Source organism: Mya arenaria, chromosome 17, assembly GCF_026914265.1.
Source record: "Mya arenaria isolate MELC-2E11 chromosome 17, ASM2691426v1".
NCBI classification, from domain to species: Eukaryota; Metazoa; Mollusca; class Bivalvia; order Myida; family Myidae; genus Mya; species Mya arenaria.
In genome coordinates this window covers 26,489,052-26,516,859 of record NC_069138.1, presented here as the reverse complement: position 1 = coordinate 26,516,859, position 27,808 = coordinate 26,489,052, and the positions used below count along the sequence as shown (strand labels likewise).

The 27,808-nt window shown below is 36.8% G+C and overlaps 1 protein-coding gene across 2 annotated transcripts; it reads right to left on the bottom strand.

Annotated features, from left to right (window-relative positions):
• Positions 1–1,861: 1,861 nt before the first annotated feature.
• On the bottom strand, positions 1,862–27,808 carry LOC128224454 (SCO-spondin-like). 2 transcript variants are annotated; one of them, XM_052934294.1, is made up of 30 exons: positions 27,471–27,808; positions 25,717–25,749; positions 25,065–25,150; positions 22,394–22,468; positions 21,337–21,451; positions 19,676–19,770; positions 18,689–18,751; positions 17,617–17,740; positions 16,816–16,995; positions 15,432–15,578; positions 14,862–15,035; positions 12,919–13,065; positions 12,028–12,198; positions 11,411–11,581; positions 10,969–11,115; positions 10,546–10,716; positions 9,847–9,993; positions 9,003–9,173; positions 8,066–8,212; positions 7,333–7,503; positions 7,004–7,174; positions 6,675–6,845; positions 6,347–6,517; positions 6,018–6,188; positions 5,333–5,503; positions 4,912–5,082; positions 4,168–4,320; positions 3,582–3,695; positions 2,690–2,964; positions 1,862–2,007 (listed from the first exon to the last, which is right to left on the bottom strand). In XM_052934294.1, exons 1-30 carry the CDS (start codon positions 27,493–27,495, stop codon positions 1,900–1,902), a joined length of 4,236 nt encoding a protein of 1,411 aa, XP_052790254.1. In that variant the 5' UTR covers positions 27,496–27,808; the 3' UTR covers positions 1,862–1,899. The 2 variants fall into 2 exon arrangements, with proteins under 2 accessions (XP_052790254.1, XP_052790255.1); XM_052934295.1 differs by having other exon boundaries at positions 16,816–16,989.

Genomic DNA, 27,808 nt, shown 5'->3' with positions numbered 1-27,808 from the left:
ATTATACTGGTCTACGTATATCATGTGCTTACCCCATTATGCTACGTACACTTACCGACATGTTCGGTGCATTCTCCATTTCATTCCAGGGGATAAGCACATGCTAGTACGTATACCAGTATAATGAGGCAGCAAAGGTGTTCCATACAAATGGGAAGTAACAATGTCTTAACAACAAGTGGATTGTGTTTCCAATAACATATGCATTTCTACACATTTTTAAATTTTGCGTGTTAAATTTAATTTCATCATTTTACTAAGATCTACATCAAATATCAACAGAATAATTTTAAATGTGTTGTTTCCATCTTATGTATATTTTGTCTTAATCGAACTTGTGCTATATAAAAAGTTATGGAACCTATCCATATTTTGAATGGATATTATCAAAATCAATTTTCAAACCTGAGCATAGAGAAAAAATATGTAACAAGTCTAAGAAAGCATTTAAATGGGACCCATCTTAAAACAAAGAAGTGTTGTCTGCAAATTGTGATAATTTGAATTCAACATTGTCAACTGTCATGCCATTGATAAAGTTACAATTCCTTATTTGAATTGCTAACAAACTAGATGAAAAAACTTGGGATTATCGGATTGCCTTGTCTACATCCTATACCAATTTTATTTTATTTTTGACAGAAACCATTCGTCTTCAGTTTCTGTATTACATGAGGAACAAAGAAATCAATTGTCCAATAGAAATAAAATAAAAGACAGATTTTTTAAAACTAAAATACAATGATTCGAACACTTTTTTGCAAATTTTATCATGATAAACAAAATATGATGTTATTATCTTCAGTATATTTCATCAAGTCGTACAGAAATGATTTTTTTTTACCAATTGTTCGTCTATAATAATATTATGCTCATCATGGAGAAAGGTAAACCTGACATAAGACAAACAAAACATAACAACGTTTTTTTCGTATTAGTTAAAAAATTACATACATATTATCAGTATATAATTATACAAGCATAAATCATAACAGCAAACTAGAAACAAACATGTAGATAAACAACAAAATGAACGCTATGTTTCCAAATACACAATCAAAATTGTATTAATGTTTTATTTATTTATGATTCCGGTTTTAAAAACGTTCTTATGAAAGAACTAACCTGAATAGTAAAAGCTTAAAAGCTGCACTTTCATAGATTTACTGCTTTTACAACATTTGTGTTTTACTTTTCTGCCTTAGAATGAGCCAAAATTTGCGGACATATCTGATAACCAGAGATATAAGACTGCCGATAAAAGATCAGATCACAGTTTTTCATATTTACGTTCGAACAATAATGATTTATGGCTAAAAGCGAAAAATGTATAAAACAACAATTTTTGAACACAAATATGAAAACCATAGTCTTATATTTCTGGTTTCCATACATTTTCATGCATGGCTCGTTCCAAAACCAAAAAAAAAATGGAAAAGTTGTCAAAACGTCAATCTGTGAGAGTGCAGGTTTAAAGCCAATGATGAGAAATACCACTGACTCATAAACCTTTTCATAAAAACACATGACCATAATATATCGGCCATTGTAAATAACACCAAGTGATGGTGCTCCAAGGTAAACAGTATGACCACGTTGTTCCTGTTTCTTAATAGCAATTCATTGTAGGACACATTTAAAGCCATATTTATCAAAATAAACATTCAAAACAATGTCCTTTGTTAGTTAATGTATTAGGATTGAAAATAAGATAAGTTTACAATATAAATAGTACTAACAGGGGCGTACCTTGTACGCTCGTATACTCGCATGGTCACTTTTGAAACATAAAATACCAACATAACAAGTACATATTTTGATAAATATATTATGCTTAAACAAAATAATTTTAATATGAAAACAATATAAAGCTGGCTATGAAGCTAATTCAGTGTCTATTTATCCAATGATAACAAGGCCAGATTGCGGACAGGCTCCGCTTGTCATTAAAACATCGTCTAGTGAAATGCTTTTTGTTGTCTGGGACAGTGTGCCTTCAATTATAATCTGAAACAAAAGCATAACCGACATTCACTATTATAAGGCTTAGTCTATCTATCAGGGAAAGGAATCACGTGATTTAAAGGGGTTCTCACATTGGTCACCACGGGTCACAACCGATGTAAACAAACAAGTAAGTGACGTGTATTTCTAAACAACTTCTTTTGATAAAAAAAAACTATGAAAAAATTGCTTAGCCTATAAATGACTTTGCTATTTGCTGCTTCTACACGTGTGAAATAATTGAGATTTGCTAAATCCTTGGTTAAAATTTCAACTAGACAGAATTCTGTAAAACGATGAATCGCTGATATTTTGGCCAAAAGTTGCATCATTAAAATATACAAGCAAATGTAAAATATGTCATTCAAATATTATCTGGAACAAAAACATAACCGCCATTCACTATTACATGGCTTAGTCTTTATATCAGGGTTAGGAATCACGTGGTATTCATATGGGTCACCACGGGACCCATGTCTGTAAACGACGTCAATTTCTAAATCATTAAATGAAATTTTGTTTTGAAAGAAAAAATATGAAAATATTTCTTAGCCTATAGAAAACTATGCTATTTCCTGCTTCTACACGTGTGAAATATTTTTGAAATGCTTAATCAACTTGACGGAATGTATAAACTGTTGTTTTTTTTATAATCACATAGTAAAGCACGTTTAAAAATACTTACGAAGTAATCCTGATGTGCAGTTATATCAGCTTGGCCAAGTAGCCAAGTATTTTTGCCAGCATTTCTAGATACCCAAAGACTGCTTTCTGTAGTGCTCACGTTTCCCGTCTTGTAAATATTTAGACTTTGATCCCCTACCCCTGCGTCTAGCTTATACCAGAAGTGCAAACAGTTTCCACTAGGGTCCGTGGGTGGTAACTTTGGGCTCCGTAATCTTACTCCGTGGCTGTTAGTTCCAGCAACGCTCGTGGACGAACCGATCGATATAAATGACCCTGTAACATATTAATTATTCAAAGTCAAAATACTTTCTTGAAAATGTTATAACCATCGGAATCACATTCAAATTATTTTTTCCTCCTCCTTCTCCTCCTCCTCCTCCTCCTCCTCCTCCTCCTCTTCATCATCATCATCATCATCATCATCATCATCATCATCATCATAATAATCATCATCATCATAATCACCCTCACTATCATAATCACCATCCTCATCCTCCTCATTATCATCATCATCAGCAGCAGCAGCAGCAGCAGAAGCAGCAGCAGCAGCATCAGCAGCATCATCAGAAGTAGCAGCAGCAGCAGAATCAGAAGTAGCAGAATCATAAGTAGCAGCAGCACCAGTATCATCATCACCATCATCATCATCATCATCATCATCATCATCATCATCATCATCATCATCATCATCATCAGTAGCAGCAGCAGCAGAATCAGAAGTAGCAGAATCAGAAATAGCAGCAGCACCAGTATCATCATCCTCATCCTCATCATCATCATCATCGTCATTATCATCATTATCATCTTTGTGACGGATGTCGTCGTAACGTTAACATGTTCAATAAGAAAATATTAATAAATGGTCTCATGGTCTCTGAAACAGGATTCACCTGAATTGTTTGTGTGGTCAGTTCCATGTTCGAGTGCCCAGCTGTCGGCGGCATCGCCCGTGTCAACGGTTCCCCAGTTACACATCGTGTCAAAAGTGCAAGCCACAGCTTCATCTTTAAACAACAACATATAAAAAATAACATATAAATATTCGTAAAATTGCAGCTGTCTGCTATCAATTTGTTGTGTGGGTAGTTATAATTAGGAAATGCTATTATGGCAGCGTTGCATGTCTTGTCCATGTCCTGACAAGAACTTTTTTGTTTGAACACGGCTTTTGTCATCTTGTAAACTCTTCCCTGCACTAAGCAGACACAGAAAAATGCAAAACACTCATTAAAAGACTTAAAGGTCTTTCAAATGTAGACGCTTTGCATTTAAACTTTCTTTTAGAGACAATTAGTACTAACTGAATGATGAGATAAGGGTTTATTTGTTTGTTTTAAATACTTAAAAATATTTTACTCTTTGGACAATATGGTATACCCCTATAAACTGAGTACAAAACGAAGCCAATGAAAACGTAGTAGAAATTATCTAGTAAATAGAAGACTAATTTAAGAAGCTATCGGTCCTCTCTTTTACCATAAGGGCCACACGGCAGCTGGTAACATTCGTGAGAAGAGAAGGCGTCACCATAACAATCTTCATCATGCCCGGACGAACAAACCCGTAAGAAAGATTCGGTACCAGTCCCACAAGTGACGTCACATCCGGACTTGAACCAATCAGACCAGGCTGAAAAAAGTAAATGTAAGTGTTCAACACACAGACTCGGTACCAGTACAACAACTGGATCCACATCCAGAATCAACGAAGCAGACCAGATTAAGATTTTCTCTCAACCTTTGGCTTGTAGCACATTTCAGTGTTCAAAACGAAAATGCTACAACTCAGACAAAATGCTCTTCTAAACAGCATTAAATCACGGACTGATCCACTTGTTTCTCTTTACAAATGCCTTCCAGGCCGGCGATTAACCCACGATAAAGTTGTACAATTCACTAGCGGATCCGGGGGCTGGGGCGACAAGTCCAAGTCTACTTTTTATTCACTGAAGGAGAAAAACGTAATAAAATACACCAAAAAAAAGCATCCTTTCAGATTAGAAATTGTTAAAATTGATTGGGTAAGTACCCCCTAGCCCCCCCCCCCCCCCCCCCCTGCTAACACCTTAAACCAAAAACAATCGTTTCTAATGGAGGTACGCAAGTCAAAAGGTATCACACGCCCTCTCTGACGTCAAATCGTGGATCCGCCCCTCCAATTCCATGTTAACACAAAAAAATCGTACCTATTTACAAAGGTATTATCATTTTGTAAACTTACTAGGACACGCAGATAAAGTACACGTGCTTGTCTGATTGTCTTCGTCCGTGCAGTTCTGTCCATCGTATGAAGGTGGGGGTTGTGTGCATGAGCGCGTGCGGTGCTTGTGACCACCTTCACATGTGACGTCACACGCCGACCACTTGTTCCATTCTGACCATTGCCCATCAACTTAATAGCAAATCACAAACATTTTAGAGATAGATAAATTGATGTTTTCAGACAATTATCGAAGAGATAATATTCCACTCAAGTGTACAACAAAAGTACTGTACACATTTAATATGATGGCTTTCATATTAGCTTTCATATGATAGTAATAGTATCGTTTTAAGCGCTAATGTAGCGATTGAATGTACTCAGAACGTTGTTTCGCACACACTGACGATACGAAAAACTTGTGAAGTGGAGTTATTATTACCAGCACAGTGTGTTAGAAAGCATGTCTTGGACTCGGTGCCATTTCCGTCACAGTCTTGACCACCATACTGTGGTGCGGGGTTGGAGCAGGACCGGTTTCTGTGTTCCAGACCGCCATTACAGCTGGCGCTGCAAGTTGACCACGTGACCCACTCGCTCCAGTTTCCCGCAACTGATAAAGTTGAAAACATAATAAATACAACCAGTATTTATATCCCTTTTAGCATTGTTTCCGCTCATCACTTCACCTCAAATTATGTTTTTTCACTGCATCTGTCGGTGTGACGTCTTAGTGCAGATCGATATGTCTGAGAGATGACTATATAGATGGAAAATATGTATGTTCATGTAATGGCATGTTTTAACCTGTGTTTTTTTTCATTTTTGTCATGCGTCAATTATTTACAATTATATTTACTTCTGGTGAATAGGATACTAATGGTGTACATTACTTGTGTCTAACTCATTTGCCTTTCCTATACTGTATATTATTGATGTATAGTTTTGAAACTGTTTAAAGTAAAGGGCAATAAAATACGTTTATATTTAATAATTATGCCTTTGCAAATCATAGTACATTGTGCTTACAAATGTGGTAAATACCAGCCTATAAGCATTTGAAAATCCATTGGACATACTTCCCGGTGGCCTGTGTTACCACAAATGTAAAGTCGAGCTATTATTACCAGGACAGTGAGTTAGAAAGCATGTCTTGGACTCGGTGCCATTCCCGTCACAGTCCTGACCACCATACTGTGGTGAGGGGTTTGAGCAGGACCGGTGTCTGTGTTCCAGGCCGCCATTACAGGTGGCGCTGCAAGTTGACCACGTGACCCACTCGCCCCAGTTTCCCGCAACTGTAAAGATGATAGAATTTCTTCTTTGCCAAATACTACATAACACCAATATTTATATCCGCCTTATTAATGGAACGTTTCCCGTTTGCCATTTAAGCTAAATGTAGCCGGTGTAACGACGCTACGGAAAAAAAATTGTCAAGAGAAGCTATGATTACCAGGACAAGGTGCTAGAAAGCATGTCTTGGACTCGGTGCCATTCCCGACACAGTCATGACCACCAAACTGCGGTGCGGGGTTGGAGCAGGACCGGTTTCTGTGTTCCATGCCGCCATTACAGGTGGCGCTGCAAGTTGACCACGTGACCCACTCGCCCCAGTTTCCCGCAACTGTAAAGTTGACAGAATTCCTTCTTTGCCAAATACTACATAATACCAATATTTATATCCGCCTTATTAATGGAACGTTTCCCGTTTGCCATTTAAGCTAAATGTAGCCGGTGTAACGACGCTACGGAAAAAAATTGTCAAGAGAAGCTATGATTACCAGGACAAGGTGCTAGAAAGCATGTCTTGGACTCGGTGCCATTCCCGACACAGTCATGACCACCAAACTGCGGTGCGGGGTTGGAGCAGGACCGGTTTCTGTGTTCCATGCCGCCATTACAGGTGGCGCTGCAAGTTGACCACGTGACCCACTCGCCCCAGTTTCCCGCAACTGTAAAGTTGACAGAATTCCTTCTTTGCCAAATACTACATAATACCAATATTTATATCCGCCTTATTAATAGAACGTTTCCCGTTTGCCATTTAAGCTAAATGTAGCCGGTGTAACGACGCTACGGAAAAAAAATTGTCAAGAGAAGCTATGATTACCAGGACAAGGTGCTAGAAAGCATGTCTTGGATTCGGTGCCATTCCCGACACAGTCATGACCACCAAACTGCGGTGCGGGGTTGGAGCAGGACCGGTTTCTGTGTTCCAGGCCGCCATTACAGGTGGCGCTGCAAGTTGACCACGTGACCCACTCGCCCCAGTTTCCCGCAACTGTAAAGTTGACAGAATTCCTTCTTTGCCAAATACTACATAATACCAATATTTATATCCGCCTTATTAATGGAACGTTTCCCGTTTGCCATTTAAGCTAAATGTAGCCGGTGTAACGACGCTACAGAAAAAAAATTGTCAAGAGAAGCTATGATTACCAGGACAAGGTGCTAGAAAGCATGTCTTGGACTCGGTGCCATTCCCGACACAGTCCTGACCACCATATTGCGGTGCAGGGTTGGAACAGGACCGGTTTCTGTGTTCAAGGCCGCCATTACAGGTGGCGCTGCAAGTTGACCACGTGACCCACTCGCTCCAGTTTCCCGCAACTGTAATGTGTATATTCCTCACTTTGCATCTGATAAAATGCCTTGCAAGCCAAACAGTAAATGTTACCAAAGTTTATATCTTCCTTTTTAATGGCACGTTTCTCACTGGCCACTAAAGCTCCTTGGGCGTTATTCATAAAACTTTTTAGGTCGTTTCTTAGCTTAAGTCACTTTCCTATCTTTAATCTTTTAACTTTCAAAATTCTGAAAATACATTATTTCCATTGACATTATTGAAAATAAAGCATACTTAGATGTTTAAATTTAAACTATAAACAATAACCGCTCGGCTAATACCTATGAATTATGGGAAACGCGTGACCTCAGACAGCGCTTAATAATTATCGTATTTATGTCCAAATACTTCTATTTCTTCTAATTGGAATATGAACAAAAGATATCAGCTTAAGTTTAGAACTGACTTAAGATGTTTTATGAATACCGCACCTGTTTAGTATTTGCTCTGCTTCTCTCCGTGCAAATAGATGTATGTCTGGGTGTTGAATATGGAAAAGATGTATGGATTTGCAAATCATAGTGTAAATCATGTGTATGTTTGTACCTGGACAATGTGGTTTATAACAATCCACGGTCATTTGAAAGTGCCCTGGACAGTCTTCCCTGTGGCCGGTGTTACAGTGGCGCATGCGTGTCATCGTTCCGTTACCACATGTTACCGAACAGGCACCGTTAAACCATGACGTCCATGCTAGAAAAAGGATGTACTTCGAACTCATTTGTATACACAAGTATTGGTAAAGTCTCCGATACCGTTCAAATATAAAGATCGCCGATAAAGCAGATTGGCGAACCCACAGGGTTAATAAAAGCATAAAAGTTATATTTTTCTTGTAGATGGGAATCTTACCTTATCAGAAGTGTAAACATTATTAGATTATCTCCATTATTCTAGGAACTATGTTCTATTGATTAGGTCCGTTTGGAATTGATGAATTTTTGCACATGTTAACCTTATATTTATTTATATATATTTATACTATCTTTTTTCATGAACAATTGTGGAATATTTTTTTAAATGACATATATTCACTGTCTTGACCAAAAAAAAAAATAATAAAAATTTTAATAAATAAAAAAATAAAAAATATATTAAAAATAAAAAAATATAAAAATATATATATTCCTGTATCCAGGTAATGTTACGAGCACCTGTTGGCGAACCAAAACATTGGAGGACTGTAGCTGTGTTAGTAATCCCAAACACTTTATGATGTTTAAATTAAAAACGTCCATACGCACATCAAAACCCATGATTTCAGTAAACAGAGCAATAATGATTTGTTAAAGTGTCACATCTAATTTAGATATCAAATTTGCCCAATGTGTGCGCTAATTCGAAAAAGGTTTCTTAAGACGGAATTGAACTCGAATTGATGTTTGTGATTGTATACCGGACAGAAAATGACTATTTGTATACAAGTTGTTCCATTTGCAGAAAATACTACAATGATCATTTTTATAAAACATACTGATCTTACCCGGGCATATTTTCATAGTACATGACTCAATTTCGTGTTCGTCACCAGTACAGTTCAGCCCACCATATAACGGTTGAGGGTTAGAGCAAGTGCGCGTGCGTTCTCTGCTTCCATGACCACACGTGACGTCACAGCTACTCCAGTTAACCCAAGTTGCCCATTTGCCGTTTACTTAAATTGTAGCATTTTGTTTTAAGACATGCGAAACAGAGCTTTCAGCAAAAATGTCATCATCATTCGGAACATCTCGGCCATTTACCGTCGAATGCAACATCGGATGTATATTGACGGTTTACAATGTCAAAATGCTTTACATTTTATTACGCTGCAAGTAGATCGCTCAGTAATTTATATTTAGAAGTTAAACTTAATGACTTTATTCTTGGGAATCTGAATGACTTATGCAATAATACACTTCATTGGCAATCGATTAAAACTTAGTATTACAAAATACACGCTAAAACACTACAAATAATAAATATTTAATATTGTTTACCATTTTACGAACTACTTCCACTGATGTACCGGCATATTTCCGAGGTTATTTTCGATGGGAAATGACCAAGGTGTTCCGAATGATTAAATATTTTTAGTAAAACGGAAGCTGCATGACAAATTTGTTAGGCAAATGGTTAACGAAGACCTGTGTAAAGGCATAGTTGTAGTGGACACTAAACTTTCTTGTTTCGTCATTTTCGAAAGGCTAAGCTCTCTTAGGCCATACAATATATAGAATTATCAGGGAAACATGTTTGCTATTGTTTTTTGCTCATTGATAAGGCTTATATTGTAATGTACACCAGCTCTGTTTTCAAATCTCATTAGTTATTTACAAGCCGTTTACCCGGACAATGTTGCTCGAAGCAGTCAATAACTCCTGTGGAGTTTCCCGGACAGTCCTCAGAATGTCCCGTGCTGCAATGGCGGACACGCGTTTTTGTTCCATTGCCACACGTCACTGAGCAGCTAGTTTCAAACCATGACGACCAGGCTGTAATTAATTGTCAATAGTGCATATTTTAAAGGACAAATTCATGTAAATAATTTTAGTTGTTTGATGAATCTTTATTTGATAGTTTATTAAAGCCTCATCAGTACAACATACATACATCACACAATAAATATACCTTAAAAATGCATTGTCACTCAGTGTATGAGTTATAAGAGACTATAACACACAAAAAAATAATACTATACATTACTTATACAACATCTAAAATCGATATATATATGTATATATATACATATATATATATAAAACATAGTGGAAAATCTATTAATGTTTCACCGCGGTTGATGTTCGGTTTAAAGAATAACCTGTTATTGCTGGAAATGTGAATTGTTGGCAACCATGGTGCTTAATTCCGTAAAACTTCATACATACACAACGAAGCATTCTGTAGTAGTGTGTGGGGGGTATAGGACGATGGGAAAAGTAAGGCTCATACTGTATCAGTGTATTGTATATATTTTTATACTGTTTGTGTTTGTGTATACTAGTGTACAAGTTTAATAGACCGTTGCTGACAACTGTGATAGTAACCTGGACATTTTGGCATTTGACATGGTGCCGTTTCGGCTTCTCCCCCAGTGCAATTGTTTCCCCCATAAGCAGGTGAGGGATTAGAACAGTTGCGTGCCCTTTGCTTGTAGCCATGACCGCATGTGACGTCACAGTTGGTCCAAGCAACCCAAAGGTCCCAGCCGCCGTGGACTGCAATTTATTGCATATAGTTTGAAATGAAACATCATTGAATTTAATACGCTTGTATATGCTATTTATAGTTATTATCAGAAGAATTGATCAAAGACGTGTATCTCTAACGTCGTCAACTGCTTAAATGTTCTTTATTTGTGTTTATTCACTGCATAAAAATTAAGTCAAGATGCTATGAAGACATGCGGTTCGAATCTGATATAAAAATGTACTCATAATGTTATTTTTATATTGATATAACACAATTACCAGCACAATGTCTTTCAAAGCAGTGCACAGTTTCTGTGAATTTCCCTGAACAGTCCTCGGAGTGCCCCGAGCTGCAGTGGCGAACACGCGTTTTGGTTCCATTGTCGCAAGTTTTAGAGCATCCCGTGTCAAACCATGGCGACCAGACTATAAAAAAGTATTTAATCAAGTACAAATCATGTTAATCGAACACAAAATGGTATTTGTCTAAAATAAGCAATTTGAAACACATGCTGGATCTTCGCATCAACTGGATCAGCGTATGGTTTTGTGGGATTATTTGTAAACGAACACCTATTTTTTGCTTGTATAATGAGTTATTTCTACTGTTATATCGCGCCAATATGTTGCTGTTGATGTTTGTGTTCTTATGAAATAGTTTTTATGATAACACATTATATCCTGAAAAATGTGTTTCCTAAGTTTAATAACGGCATTTTACCTGGACATTTTGCCAAGTCACATGATGTCGTTTCGCTTTCAATCCCAATGCAGTTATGTCCCCCATACGCAGGCGTGGGATTGGAACAATTGCGAATTCTTTGCTTATTGCCATGACCACAAGTGACGTCACAATTCGACCAATCACCCCAAATTTCCCAACCACCATCAACTGAAATGCATTGTTTGTTTACTTTATAATTAGTATCCATAGTTTTGTGTATTATCTTATCTACTTTTTGTGAGTGCATATGCCATTGTACATGTGGTAAAATTAACAGGTTGTAATGAGGTCTAGTAATTTAACAATATAATAAAAGAAGCTGTTTTTTAGATATTGAAACCAACCATTTACCAGGACATGGTTGTTCGACGCTTAAAGCTATTTTTGGAAAAAATGATATAATAACGTATGGCTATGTATTTACGGTGAACATAACCGTCTGCAACACTTACATATAGGCCTATCGTACCTGTATTAGTGTATATGGTTGTGTGACTTATTAGCTATTGTGAGAAGTCCGATTCAGCTTATTACGATATCGTTAATCTCCTTAAACAAACCTATTAATATAGAATCATTATATGCGTCTATCATTTATGTTAACATTTAGAAACCTGGGCATTTCTCCAAGTTACACGAGGCAGTTTCGGCGTCTTTCCCAGTGCAATTGTGTCCCCCATGAGCAGGCGTGGGATTAGAACAGGTGCGCGTTCTTTGTTTGTGACCATGACCACATGTGACGTCACAGTTGGACCAATCGTTCCAAACCTCCCAACCGCCGTCGACTGCAAATAATTTTACATCGCATATTGATCGGTACATCAGTGGTATCTAAATTCGTCTGTATTATATATAAAATTAAAGCAATTTCGCCAAAGTGAATGTGAACTAAATATCATTTTGGAAATGAGGTCCTTGAAATTGTGTCCCAGTCGTGTGGACGTTATATTTTGACACAAGGGCGGACTAACATTTCGCTGTTTAAAACATTGAAATCTTATCTTTACCTCATTGATAAATCTCTTCGATCCACAAGAAATCATAAATAAAAAATAATAACCAAACAAATGTACAATGTATGACAATAAAATATAACACTCTGTCGTTTATGTTCTGTATAGTTTGTGTGATTTGAGCGGTGATAGAATCAGTAGTGTTGTTCCCTGTTACTTCTGATTTGTTTCTCGTCGGATACTCACGGTCAACCCATTGAATGGAGAATAACGGAATAGGTTAACTGTGGGTATACGACGATATATTTGTTATGTAGGCAAAAAATAGGCCAATCCTATTGTTGTTTTCGTTGGTGTTGTTGTTTTCGTTGGTGGTGTTGTTCTTGTTGTTGTTGTTATTATCGTTGTTTTTGTTGTTGTTGTTATTATTGTTGTTGGATATGGTGTTTGTGTTTTTGTTGTTGTTGTTGTTGTTGTCGTCGTCGTCTCTTGTTGTTGTGGTTTTATATGAAATGTTACAGCTATTCAAAAATGAGATAAGCCAACACAAACCTGCACATGGCCCACTATCACATGTATGTAATTCTCCAAAATCCCCGATGCAGTCAGCATCATGTCCGGTGCTGCATAAGCGCATGCGCCAAACATGGCCGACACCACACGTGACCGGACAATTAGTGTTCGCCCACTCCAACCAAACTGGAGGATAGTTGACAGGGTCGTTCATTTGTTAAAAGTCGAATAACATAACTGCATGACTTATGAACTGGTGTTGCGTATCAAAATATGTAAACATAAAGATAGGAAACCAAAAGTTAAAATGATAAAGTCTGTCTAAACTGGTTTATTTGTTATATTAACATGAGGATAAAAGGTTCAGTGAAATAAAATATAGTTCACTGAAAACAACTCTTATTTTCAAATTTGGAAAGCATAGAATAAATTCCTCCTAGTTTTTGGTTTTCAGATAACTGCATATTGCATGAACCACATTGCATGTGCCGTCAATGTTTGTATCGGTATTCACTCCGATTGGATAAACGCGACATTATTTAACTGACGGCTCACTTTACGGCTATACCCTGGTTCTTTAATGTGCACCAGTGTATAGCTCTATTGAAAGCACTGTCTTATATGGAAAGGTGTTAAAGGAAAAAAATACATCTTGCTTTCTGAATCCTTACATCTTACCTCAATGCAGCCCTTATACGTCATCTGAGCAACTTAAGGGTTAAAAGTTATATTGGTCATGTTTATTGATGCTGTATTATATACAAATTATTTTCAAAGTTAATACCGACTTTTTGATATATGTCAACTTAAGTTACGCGTGGTGCTTTTTTAGGAGTACACAATTCACTAAGAAACTTCACATACTCCTAATGACTGAAACTCCTAATGACTGAGGAGCACATGTAAGCAAGCACTTTGCAACATGACACAAAGCAGCATGTAAAACAGCTCCGTCTTTTGACACCAGCGGGCGCAAGTTCGAAAAGTTATACAGAGCCGCACGGAAAGTCTCGAAAGAAACTCTTGAACTTTCTATAAAGCAGTCGGTCGCCGTCCCCGTATATAATATCTATTTTTAGAAACTTACGGAAATAACAGGCATTATGAGCGCAGAGTCACCTGGTGTAATAAAATGAAACACTCGTATTGTGACGTACTGTAGACATGCTTCCTGTATTCGGCTATGCAGTACCCGTGATGACATTCGTCATTCATGTTGAATATTTGAAAACAAATCAAGGGAAGAAAGTTAGTCAGGAAGTAAGCTATAAAGCTAGCTACAGTAAAACGATATTTAAAACTGATATTAATGAATAAATTAACAAATGACTGACAAGAAATTAAGAAAACATACGCATGCACATAGATATATACAGTAAGCAAAAGTTGAATGTCACTTGAAACCTGCCGAGATACAAGAAGGAACTTAAACGAAGCTAACATAACAGTTGCAACAAAATAAGGATGCAATAAGACAAGATGTAAAAGGAACAAGGCAAGATGTACAAGTCAGAAAACAAGATGTAATTTTGGCTTCACTACCCTTCCATAGATGCACACATACACAAGGCCATTCTTTTACGTAGACTTTAATCGACGATAACGTTTCTTACGGTACAAAAAACCTTGTTCAGTTAAAATAACAAAGAAAAAGGTTTTTTATAAGTTTAAATGACTCTAAGAAGTGATTGCATAAGCTTAACATGTCCAAACAGCGCATTTGGTGTGAAATCCGTCAATCAGACAGCATGAACTAAGGCGATAATTTTGTTTTAATAAGTACCATGCAAATTTGACACGTAATTTTTCATAAATTCCAGAGGTGTTTCATGTCATTATAAGGTATATTTCTTTTGCTTGGAGTATATACAATGTGCTAAGATAACCCGTATAAATGTAAGTATTTTGCTTAGAATTATGATTGTCACAGTAGCTCAAGGATCTCATTGAAAATAAATGAATTGATCCTTAGTTGAACTCACAAGCCGGACATGCGGTGCCAGAGCAATCTCCGGTTTCTGTGACATTCCCAACACAGTCTAGCCCGCCATCCGATGGTTCCGGGTTGGAGCAGTTACGTAACCGCTGTCTGTAGCCATGACCACATGTGACGTCACACTGCGTCCACGATAACCAGTTACTCCAAGCACCGTCAACTATAATAAATGTGCGTTCACATTTAGAGGAATAATATTATCCCACGAGAATTCATATTGGACAATGTGTGTGTTTGATCTTGACAAACCGGGGGGGGGGGGGGTTGTTGGTCGTTTTCACCATTTATTATACTAAAAATGCGTTTAAAAATCAAAATAGAATTGCACATAGTGCAGGCAATTCAAAAAATTTAAATGTCTTTTGTTTGTCTTGGTTCAATAATCTGTGATGTGTTTATAATTGTATATACTGCTTCTTGGTGTTGTCGCTACGTATATGTTGTTTTGCGAACAAAGAAACATCACCATGCAGACAGTGTTAATATCACATTTGACCTAGTCGTTGATTAAACAAACTACCTTTTCATACTATGCAAAATCCAGACAGACATTTACCATCACATGGTCCTTCGTCGCATGCATAGAATTCTCCGAAGTCACCAGGACAGTCTGCGTCATTTCCGGTGCTGCATGCGCGCATGCGCCAAACATTGCCGACACCACACGTGACCGGACAGTTACTGTTCGCCCATTCCATCCAGACTGAAGAAGGAATATGGAAACTGCTGATTGTAAAAATAACCAGTTATCCATAGTGCATTTTAGTCATGCTAAAAAAACAGGATCAGGCCTCTTAAAACAATGTTTATATATTACATGACAGTGTGTGCATACCATGTGACAATTTACTTTGAATGAAGACTTTAACAGAGATAACTTCACTATTCATTCACCATTTAAAATAAAACATAGCGCAGTCAACGCCGCTTACAGAGCCCCGTCTTCGGTCTTTTACCAGAGTTTGATTGGGAGTTTAGTTTTTAAAGCACTTCGACAAACCTTTTCACGGAACGGCCGTCTGACGGAGCACTGTCGAAACATTATTTTGGAAACAGGTTTGTGGAAGTGTTTGATGAAACTAATCATCTTATCAGACTCCGGTAAAATTACGAAGTCGGGGCTCTTTAAGCGGCACAGACTGCCCTTTGTTTCATTTAAAGTGGTTTAGTAAAATAAAAGTTATCTTTGTCTTCATTTTAAGCAAAATGCTGCCTTCTGATGTAGCATTTATGACGTTATCTATCACTTGGTATACAAACACTTTGACAATACCATGGAACCTAAATTCCCAGCAACTAAATACAAGTTCCCGGACTGAAGACATATTGCACAATTATGACGTCTTACTATGACAATACTTGTAATGTACATATACAGAGTACATTTTAACATTTTGACAGCACACATTAAACCATAGCATCCATTTTTCAATTAAAAAGCGTTTAACGTATATCGTCAGCTAACGAATCACTTTGAATGGTTAACAATAGCCACATTATCCTGACTGTAATTCGCCTAGTTATCTTCTAAATATACATGATGCCATACATTGTTTGACGCAATTGAAGAAATCGTTGGTGTAGAAACGTCGACGTCATCTGAGCGAACGATGCTAAGAACAGTCATTATTACGGTAATATTGTTTAAATGCGATCATAATTAATGCTTGTAAACTCATCCTGCAGGAGTGATCCTTCGGACGCACTCAACACATTTAAGTTCTGTTAAATTAGCAGTTTTGGTGTGAGTGCGATTCCAGATTGACGTAAATGGTAGATGCAACACAGCACCGTTAGCACCGGGTAAAGCGGTATTTTCAAGAACCGCTAATCACATTGATGGAGCAAAAACAATATTGGAACAGGCAAACCGAAAAACAACAACACAGAACGAAACTTTTCTCACTAGGCAGATAATATGTTGATTGCAATTTACTCACAGGCCGGACAGGCAGTGCCAGCACAATCGCCAGTTTCCGTGGTGTTCCCAACACAGTCTAGCCCGCATTTCGACGGTGCCGGATTGGAACAGGTGCGTGATCGCTGTCTGTTGCCATGACCACACGTGACGTCACATTGTGTCCATGGTAACCAATTACTCCAAGCGCCATCAGCTAAGTCTATTGAACATGCCGTATTTTTTAATTTATTCGTAAAGAAACAATAAACTGTAATATACATGTTGTCACAATCAACCCTTTGGTAGGATTGTATTAATGTCAAACAACGGTCTTGTGACAAGAAAAACGTCAATAGGTCTGTGATTAGAACTGTTCACACGGGGAAAATTGAAGGTTTAAATTTGCTGTACTCTTTCCGACTAAAGAAAAACACGAGAATTGGACATTGAATTATGCTTGTTTGGCTAAAGACAATATAATTATACCAACATATCGCACACCATTTTAAAGGTAATTGACTCTTCTTTCCATGTCACTTATTTAAAAATGGATTGTTTATATGTTGGTTGAGAAATTTGCATAAAACTGGACTCTATCGTGAAATCGGGTAAGTTTTAGTTACATACCTTGTTTCTTTTTTGTATATCAAAGACACTAAATATCTTCAGATGTGTTGTTTATCTCACTGTATATATGTACCCAAAATGGTTTTAAACAACATTTTAGTGACAAACAATGATTCAGATGCCTGTGTTTTGAACATACTGCCTTTTGTAGCACGAAGGGTATAAATAAATGTTGATAATTATCTTTAACGTAAAAAAATACTATCGATCTGACCTGGTTTTGGGACCGTTGTATTCTCGCCAGGTTGTTGCCAGTTACATAGCGTGGTGTTACAACAATGGGCCGCTCTGTTTTCTGGCTCAACGTGCTCATACGCTGTGTCCAGCACCTTGCAGTGCTACAGATATGACCCAATATAAATTAAAACAATGGTGAAGTGTTCTTGTTCTTCATAACTGGTCTATCAGATATAGAAACGATACTTCGGTTTTGAATGTGGAAACAATGCGATTGACTGCTTGTGAAGACACATTGTGTTTGAGTGTTTGAGTAGAATCACTGCGTATGGGTGTGTGTGTTCGGAAACAAGCGTTTAGCTGCGTATGAAGATACAAAGCGTTTGACTGTCTGTGATAAAGCAATGTGTTGTGTGTGTGTGTGTGTGTGTGTGTGTGTGTGTGTGCGTGCGTGCGTGCGTGCGTGCGTGCGTGCGTGCGTGTGTGCGTGCGTGCGTGTTTGCGTGCGAGTTTATGTGCGTGCGTGCGTGCGTGCGTGCGTGCGTGCGTGCGTGTGTGTGTGTGGTCTTAATGTTTAATATGGTGACTTACTTTACAAACTGCCAAGATGCTAAGTCATATTTTAAGAGAGACACACAATTTGACCCGTGCAGAATTGATAACACGCACGTGTTTGGCCTTGATGGTGTATAATTTTTTATACAAGGTAATACGTGGCGCAAATATGCATTCCGCCGAAAGGTTATCGTAAAATCATGATTTCGAATTGAGACATCTGTCAGCTTTCAGTTAACAGTCGCTCACGATAGATTATGTTAGCAATTTGGTTTCGAAGCGCTACGATGAAACACGATACAACTAGGATACAAAACAAAACAGTAAAGGCCTATGCTCACATAAACGACTGTAATCCCTACCTAAACCCATGGCAGGGCTTTGTACACGAAAAGACACATGTTCAAAGACAAAGGTAATATAAAGCGAGTAGGAAATGAAGTAATTTAATTACAGTGTTTAGTTATGGCAATGTTTAAGCATTGGTGTTTTGGATGTATAAACAAATATGATATGTATGTGTGATCATCTAAAGAAGACATATTGTTACTTACAGCTATCTTGACACATTTCACATTAAACGTTTGTGTTGCAGGAAAATGTTGGAACAGGCACATCTGAAAAAAATTACATGTGTTTAAGATCTGCTCAAACTATACTGTTAAAAATGACAACAGTGTGGACATATAGAAGAAGTAGCATAAATGCCTGTTTTTAGTATATTGGTGCGTGTTTGAAGCTGCACTCTCACAGATATACCATTTTTCCAACTTTTTTATTTTTTAGTCTTGGAAAGAGCAATTTTTTGCGTAAATATCTGCAAACCAGTGATAAAAGATTGCTGACAAAAAAACAGATTTTAGATTTTCATATTTCCGTTCGAAAATTAATGTTTTATGGCTTAAACCGTTACTAACGGTTTAGGAAAAATGCATAAAACATCAATTTTTGAACTGAAATATAAATCTCTTAGATCTAATTTTTTGTCAGCAGTCTTATATGACTGGTTTCCATGGATTTTCGCAAAAATTGGCTCGTTCCAAGACAAAAAATAAAAAAAAGTTGTCGAAACGTTCAATCAGTGAGAGTGCAGTTTTTTAATAACTAAATTAGCGTTTGTAACAAAACTATTAATTACTTCAATTTCATAGCTTATACAATTTTCCATTGATGCCCAGAACATCGACATTCATGGCTTTGATCTGAATTTAAAAAGAATAGGGGAAGATAGATCCCCTCAAGTTCAAATTACATCTATTATATGACAACAACTGTCTGAATTTGAATTAAAAAATGCATCGATCGATTGAAAATATTCATTCTAAAATATAAAAAATAAAGATTATGCGATTAGGATATTTTTATTTAGCAATCAAAGAGAATAGAGGAGCAAAATCAAAGAAGATGAAGAAGATCACGAAAATAGAGAAGACCAAAACGATCAAGTGGATCAAGAAGATAAAGAGACCTAATTCAACCTGTTATTTAATGTTGCTTTCTTGAATATAGCGTATATATGAAAAGTAAAGGGAAAAGTATACCTCATTGTCTCTCGGACAACTTGTAACTGTAGAGCAATGATCGTTGCTTTGAAGTCCATCGCAATCATAGCAATTCAATACGGTGCCATCTTTTCCTGTAATGCAATATGTATTTAAAATGCAATATCATTCATCATCAGTAGTTACACTGTCAGTGGCTATCGATCTATATCCAATACATCATCAGCTACTTACAAGTTTGACAAATCTTTCTTATCGACTTTCATTTCTATTTCCAAGGTAACCCCTTACTTGGCCAAGTTTTCAAAATTACTCACAATAAGAAATGTTTGATTGTAAGCTAAAATGTTTCTTCAAGCTCAACAAAGCACTTTATGAATGCACTTTTTATTATATTTTTCAAGATCTGTTTTAAAAGGTGGAAGTTTCAGTCAAAATGGCTTTTTTTCACCGTGTTATGAACGTATTGTCTACGACTTCAATTGATCTTAAAAGCTGATTGACTTTTTTCATTTTTGTTTCTGAATCAGTTGATTTTGGCATCAGTGTTATCAAATCAGTCATATAGGATAACACACAATAGAACAGATCTGATTTGTTTGGAAAACTGCCGAAATTTTCATTTTTCTTTCAGCGTTAGTAACACTTTTAGCCAAAACATTTTCGAACGTAAATATCAAAAACTGCGAACTGATCTTTTATCAGCAGTCTTATATTACCGGTTTTCAGACATTTACGCAAAAATTGGCTCATTCCAAGACAAAAAATTAAAAAGTTGTCAAATGAGCATCTGTGAGAATGCAGCTTTAAGCCACTACATGTTATCCGTTAAACTTGAATGGCCCATATTCTTAGCTTTATGTAATCCATTTACTAATACACTGGTCAGGAGGACGCATACACAAACGTTTAATGCGAAATGGGTAACTATCTGCTAATTGGGGGTCATACATGTTTTACAAACATGCCTTCATAATGGCCATCCGTCGGACACGCCCCAATCGGGGCATTTGTTACGCCAAGGTAATACAAACTTTTGTTGAATACCAATGCAGTCAGAATGCGCAAACATTCGGAGGCAGATGGGACACGAACTGTATTACATTAGCAGCCTCGTTTTGATTTGAGAGGTTGTTCTTTGCACAGCCATGATAACCATGGTTAAATTAATGATTCATTCGTAAACTGTGTGCGCTGAACATGGATTTGCAAAATCGCGCCCGAGTTGCCATGCTGCATAAACTTACATATATATTCGCACTTTATATTTGCAATCTTTTCTGTCTGTTTTATTGTTTTGAAACTAAGACAAAAAGTATTTCACGCAATATCATAGGGCGGAATATGTTTTGGACATTTACGACATTGTACGTCGGTGAAGAGCAAACAGTGGATATTTAATATTTCATTTACCATTCGACAAATGTCATTATGATTATCCAGTCAAGGTACAGCCAAGAAATAAACAATGACCTCATAACGCGGAGCGGATCACACCAGTTAAGATTATGAATGTACGTTGTATGTGTATGTGTGTAACGTTAAATAAATAGTTGTTCACATACCACTAGACGACCAAGGGGGTGCAGACGCCCCCACCCTAAAATCGCCCAAGATTCCTTTTTGATATCAGCAAAGGAGAAATAAAGTAAGCCCATAATGCGCCATTTCGGACTAGAACTTATAAAACAAGTTGTTACCGTCTATGCTGGAATTACATCCCTTTATGTTACATCGATCACCATAGCAACACTCCATGCACGCGCGGTCATGGCCACCAGACGTTTTGTTTTGACATTTAGACGCCTCGCACTCCTGTAAATGTGCTGTAAATATTTAACTTGAACACTATTACTGAAACGTTTGTTAACTGGAGTTGCGTTGTAATCAAGGTACACAAGTCAAGTGCAGATAGTGTGTTCATGTATAAATAGTTATAATTTAGCGTAAAAACGATAAAAGACACTTTAGCTCAAGTAAGCAATAAAATGAATGCCAACGAGCAATATGGCCATCTTATTAACGCGTGTTCGACAAAATACCCAGTATGTGTATACCACGTGATAAATTGCGTCATAAGTGATTCGTCGAAGGCAATCTTTTGTCTGAATGAAGACTTTTAACACAGATAACTTTACTATTTCTTCACCTTATTAAATGAAACATAGCGCAGACTAACGAGCCCCACCTTCTATATAGTTTACCTGAGTTTGAGAGTTTAGTTTTTTTAAAACACTTCGACAAACCTTTTCACAATACGGCCGTCTGACGGAGCACTGTCAAAACATTGTTTTGGAAACAGGTTTGTAGAAGTGTTTGATGAAACTAATCACCTTATCACACTCCAGTTATAAAACAAAGGTGGGGCTCTTTAAGCGGCATAGAATGCCCGTTGTTTCATTTAAAATGGTGTAGTAAAAGAAAAGTTATCTTTGATTTAAGTCTTCATTTTAAGCAAAATGTTGCCTTCCGACGTAGCATATATGACGTAATTTAGCACGTGGTATACACACACTGATACCGAAATATCAGGAAATCCAGTTGAATACGAACATAGTGGTAAAAATAAGATTTAGATTTTAACAAGTATACATATTCAAATACGCTTATTCTCATATTTCCATTATTAGCATTTGTTAAAAAATATTACAATACGACAAAAAATACGATTAGGAAAATCGAGCATAAGATGGCAATAAAGGTACATGTATGTTCAATATTTTGTTTCAATTGAAAGCTGGCTTTGGGTAAACTGACCTGAATTGGCATGCATCCTGCTCTGTACTGCGCCACCGTATCTTTTGACAGCCAATATTGCTCCACATAACATATCTATTGGTAGTAAATTATATTTCATTTTTAATCCGACATTTCAGTTGCCTTGATACTACAGGTGATTGATTTTATAGATTAATTCCACCAGAAAGAATCAGTGCGTTAATGGAATTGTTTGAACAAATGGGAAGTAAATATACAACTATAACAGCAAGTATCAAAGACAAAGAGAACATAGCCTTATAATGAATAGTAAAGTGGTAGGCACTAGCGAATCCGGAAGGCGCAATCCCTCCCCACCCTCCTAAAATCTTCCAAGTTTACTTTTTATTTCAATTAAGGAGAAAAAGAGTAAAATAATACGCCGAACATGCACCATTTTGGACTAAAATTGTTTAAATTTTCTTGGGTGAGTAACTCCACCCCACCCCCCTATCAAACACCTTAAACCAAATAAATTCCTGTTCGGAGCGAGCGGCGCAAGTCACAAGGTAACAACCCCAGGTGACGCCCTCTCTTGTGTAAAATCCAGGATCCCGCTCCTGGTAGGGGTAGTAGCAGAATGGCTAGCACACTAAACGCTTGCAGGGGCGTATCCAGGATTTAACGTTAGATGGGCTTAACTTAGGGGGCGTAACGTTTTCCCTTCCACTTTTCCCTCAGAACCGAAATTTATTTAGTTTGAAATGTTGGCACGGGGGTTTGTGGATATTCCCCCAAGAGAATTTTAACAGTCTCTAGTCCAACATGGTGCAATTTGGGGGTATTTTATAATTTATGCGTCCCCTTCCCTGGAGCCGCTGGTGGCTTGAACTACATTCATCCATAGTAAAGTGATGAACAATCAAGATACGAAGTCATGTAGGTAATGCCTTAAGGTCATTTTTCATTGCCACTTTTTATGTATATTATATTCATTGCAATGCTCATTTTGACACGCATGAACGATATGAGTTTGATGAATAAAACTTGAACTACACGTCTATGTATTACCTCGTTTGTCGGACATTACACTAACTACACGTCAAAGTATTACCTCGTTTGACATACACCTCAATGTATTACCTCGTTTGCCGGACATTCCACTAACTACACCTCAATGTATTACCTCGTTTGTCGGACATTACACTTGCCACACCTCAATGTATTACCTCGTTTGCCAGACATTACACTTGCCACACCTCAATGTATTACCTCATTTGCCGGACACTCCGCGAACTACACCTCAATGTATTACCTCGTTTGCCCGACATTATTACCTCGTTTGCCGGACATTCCACTAACTACACGTCAATGTATTACCTCGTTTGCCGGACATTCCACTAACTACACATCAATGTATTACCTTGTTTGCCGGACATTCCACAAACTACACCTCAATGTATTACCTCGTTTACTGGACATTATTACCTCGTTTGCCGGCCATTCCACTAACTACACCTAAATGTATTACCTCGTTTGCCAGACATTACACTAACCACACCTCAATGTATTACCTCGTTTGTCGGACATTCCACTAACTACACATCAATGTATTACCTCGTTTGCCGGACTTTCTTCTAACTACACGTCAATGTATTACCTCGTTTGTCGGACATCCAGACATTACACTAACCACACCTCAATGTATTACCTCGTTTGCCAGACAATACACTAACTAAACCTCAATGTATTACTTCGTTTGCCAGACATTACACTAACTTCACCTCAATGTATTACCTCGTTTGCCAGACATTACACTTGCCACATCTCAATGTATTACCTCGTTTGCCGGACACTCCGCAAACTACACCTCAATGTATTACCTCGTTTGCCGGACATTATTACCTCGTTTGCCGGACATTCCACTAACTACACGTCAATGTATTACCTCGTTTGCCGGACATTCCACTAACTACACATCAATGTATTACCTTGTTTGCCGGACATTCCACAAACTACACCTCAATGTATTACCTCGTTTACTGGACATTATTACCTCGTTTGCCGGCCATTCCACTAACTACACCTAAATGTATTACCTCGTTTGCCAGACATTACACTAACCACACCTCAATGTATTACCTCGTTTGTCGGACATTCCACTAACTACACATCAATGTATTACCTCGTTTGCCGGACTTTCTTCTAACTACACGTCAATGTATTACCTCGTTTGTCGGACATCCAGACATTACACTAACCACACCTCAATGTATTACCTCGTTTGCCAGACAATACACTAACTAAACCTCAATGTATTACTTCGTTTGCCAGACATTACACTAACTTCACCTCAATGTATTACCTCGTTTGCCAGACATTACACTTGCCACATCTCAATGTATTACCTCGTTTGCCGGACACTCCGCAAACTACACCTCAATGTATTACCTCGTTTGCCGGACATTATTACCTCGTTTGCCGGACATTCCACTAACTACACGTCAATGTATTACCTCGTTTGTCAGACATTACACTAACCACACCTCAATGTATTACCTCGTTTGCCGGACATTCCACTAACTACACGTCAATGTATTACTTTGTTTGTCGGACATTCCACTAACTACACGTCAATGTATTACCTCGTTTGCCGGACATTCTACTAACTACACCTCAATGTATTACCTCGTTTGCCGGACATTCCACTTACTACACGTCAATGTATTACCTCGTTTGCCGGACACTCCACTATCCTGTTGCAGTATGCCAGATCCGAGACTCCATTACCACAATGTAGACAGGAAATGCCAGACACTAGAGAACGTGAAAGTTTCAGTTGCAATCTTTACACAAACACATCATACATTTGTCATTTGCACAGATGTTTACATATTCAAACTTCAGGTTTTAAAGCATTCCAATGATTATGTTAACACATTCGGAAAACCTCGGCTATTTTCCATCGAAAACCACCTCGGATGTATGGCAGTTGATCAGAAGAAGTAGTTCGTTAAATTTTAAATAAAATATTAATTAAGTGTAGTGTTTTACCGTGTATTTTGAATCAGTGAAGTGTTTTATGCATAAGTAATTAAGATTCCCAAAAGTCATTAAGTTAAACTGCTAAATTGAAATTACTACGGGACTTCTTGCAGCGTTGTTTAATGTGTTTCTGTGGTTGCAACTGTCCGTGTACATCCTAAGTGGGTTTTTTTTATGGAAAATGGCCGAGAAGTTCCGAATGATGTTAACAATATCAAGGATATATTTATGTATTTTTCTTTTATGAAACTAACCGTCTCTACTCGCTTTCCTAAATAGAATATTACGTTTCCAAATTAATTCAAATTGATAAAAAAATCACAAGAAACTATATGTACCTGTATTTTTGGAGATGAACAACAAAAGGAGAGCTGAAATATAATATGTATATGTATTTATTACATACACTTATATATAGGTAAATAAAACTAGAAAGATTACCAACGATTGTGGAAATAATGCAATCCGAAAATGTTAAAGAAAATAGAAAAAGACCATTTGTGCTGATAATGTATTTAGTTTAAGAACAAATGCTATAATGAAAGATAAATGTAAAAAAGTCAATGTACGTTGATCTCTTGTTGTCACAAAGTTGATATATTGACTTGTTTTGAATGGCCTATATCTATTTATAATACTCTTTTTTGATGTTATAATCCATGTAAAGTTATATTTTTATATATGCATACTATTAATATTCCATTGATCTCATTATATATATTCATGATTTCTCACAAATGATAACTCATGGACATTATGTCTACATTATATTTTGAATAAACTATAAACTGGAAAGTATTGATATATTTTATTTTAAAGAGACACTCTAATTCAAAATCAATACATACACAAGAATAACAAACATCAAATTTGTGTGATATTTTTTTTACTACATACTAAATAATACATTGATGGAAAATCTTATTTAATGATAACGAGCTTGTAACTGTGTATTTAATAGCACAAAGCGCAAAAACACTGAATGATTGGTGAATGCTAAAAAATTTACTGTGGTCTACTATAGTCTCATAAATGGAAATGTTCATTTATTTCAAATTAAACTCGGTATCCGTCATAAGAACCATTGTTTTCGACATTTATTCAGCCTTTTTAGAATATTAAAACAATAGTATTAATTGTTGTAAATCTTGTTTGGGAGTAAGAGTACATCTTTTGCAATATGTTTAAGTAACATTGACATTAACCAGAGGACAGTGCGCTTGACTATACGTCACTTTGTCTTAAAAATGAATACGATAATGATGTCATATATGTCCGTCAAAATCAATAAGATAAAAAAATTATAAAAAAAAATGTGCCTGTCAAAAGCAACAAAAAATAATAAAGAAAAAAGATTCCAACTTGCCCTGAAACTTTAATCTGACACAAATAAATTCAATTCAATTCATAATACACAGAAACTGCAGGATTTTGTGGAATCCAATACTGAAATTCTACAATGAATCTGTGTGAGCGCCGGCAAAAAACACAACACAAAACAAGCATTAACTGACAAGAGAGGTCAATTTTTAAAAACCACATTTCTATATTATTGAAATTAATTAATCATGACAATCCTGAACATGTTTGTTTATTTTCCCTTCTAAAACTTTTTTCAAGACATTGTATGACATTTTAACAAGACGAAGGGTCGCTGACCTTTTTTGCAATTAGTGCGGTTTTTCTGACAAACTTAGTATTAATTTGGTATTAATTTGGAGTGACCTAAATAGAGTAATTTTATGAAACTACTAAAGTTGCCTGTATACAGACTATGTCAATCATAAAATGACCCACATTCAAATTTGAAGAAATAAGTACCATACGGTTTAGCGAACATTATTTTTTAACGAAAGATAAATACAAATTCAATATGTTTCCTACAAGTTTTTAAAATCTTTGTTGTTTTAAGCCTCTCTAACTCCGTTGAACTTCTACAAAACGTCATTTGAATAAAAAGCATGTTGGAAAATTTGCATTTTTTACCAGAACAATTTAAGGAGCACATTGAACTTTAAGGGAGTTACGATTTGATATAAAAACGAATAACAAACGTATAATTCTTATAATTTAACCAATATATTTGACTTACCTATAACTGTTATAAATGTCGCCATGCTATTTGATCACGATCTGATGCTATCTTATAAAACCTTGCATAATTGAAGAAAATACACAGCTCTACATAAGTAAGGCCGTCATAACTTTAATTAAAGGATTGACAAACCCGCTGCCTCTAATTTCTGTGAAAATGTAATAAAAATAAAAGAGATCACGGACTGTTTTATTTTTAAATGAATCCACCGATCTTGGGCATTTGGAGCAAAAGGGACAAAAAACTAAAAGGTTTCCCTGCAGCAATTATTTCCTTTTGTCGTGAGGCATTCGGACATTAGTCGGCTATTTCCGAGCTTGCCGGAATAAGTCATG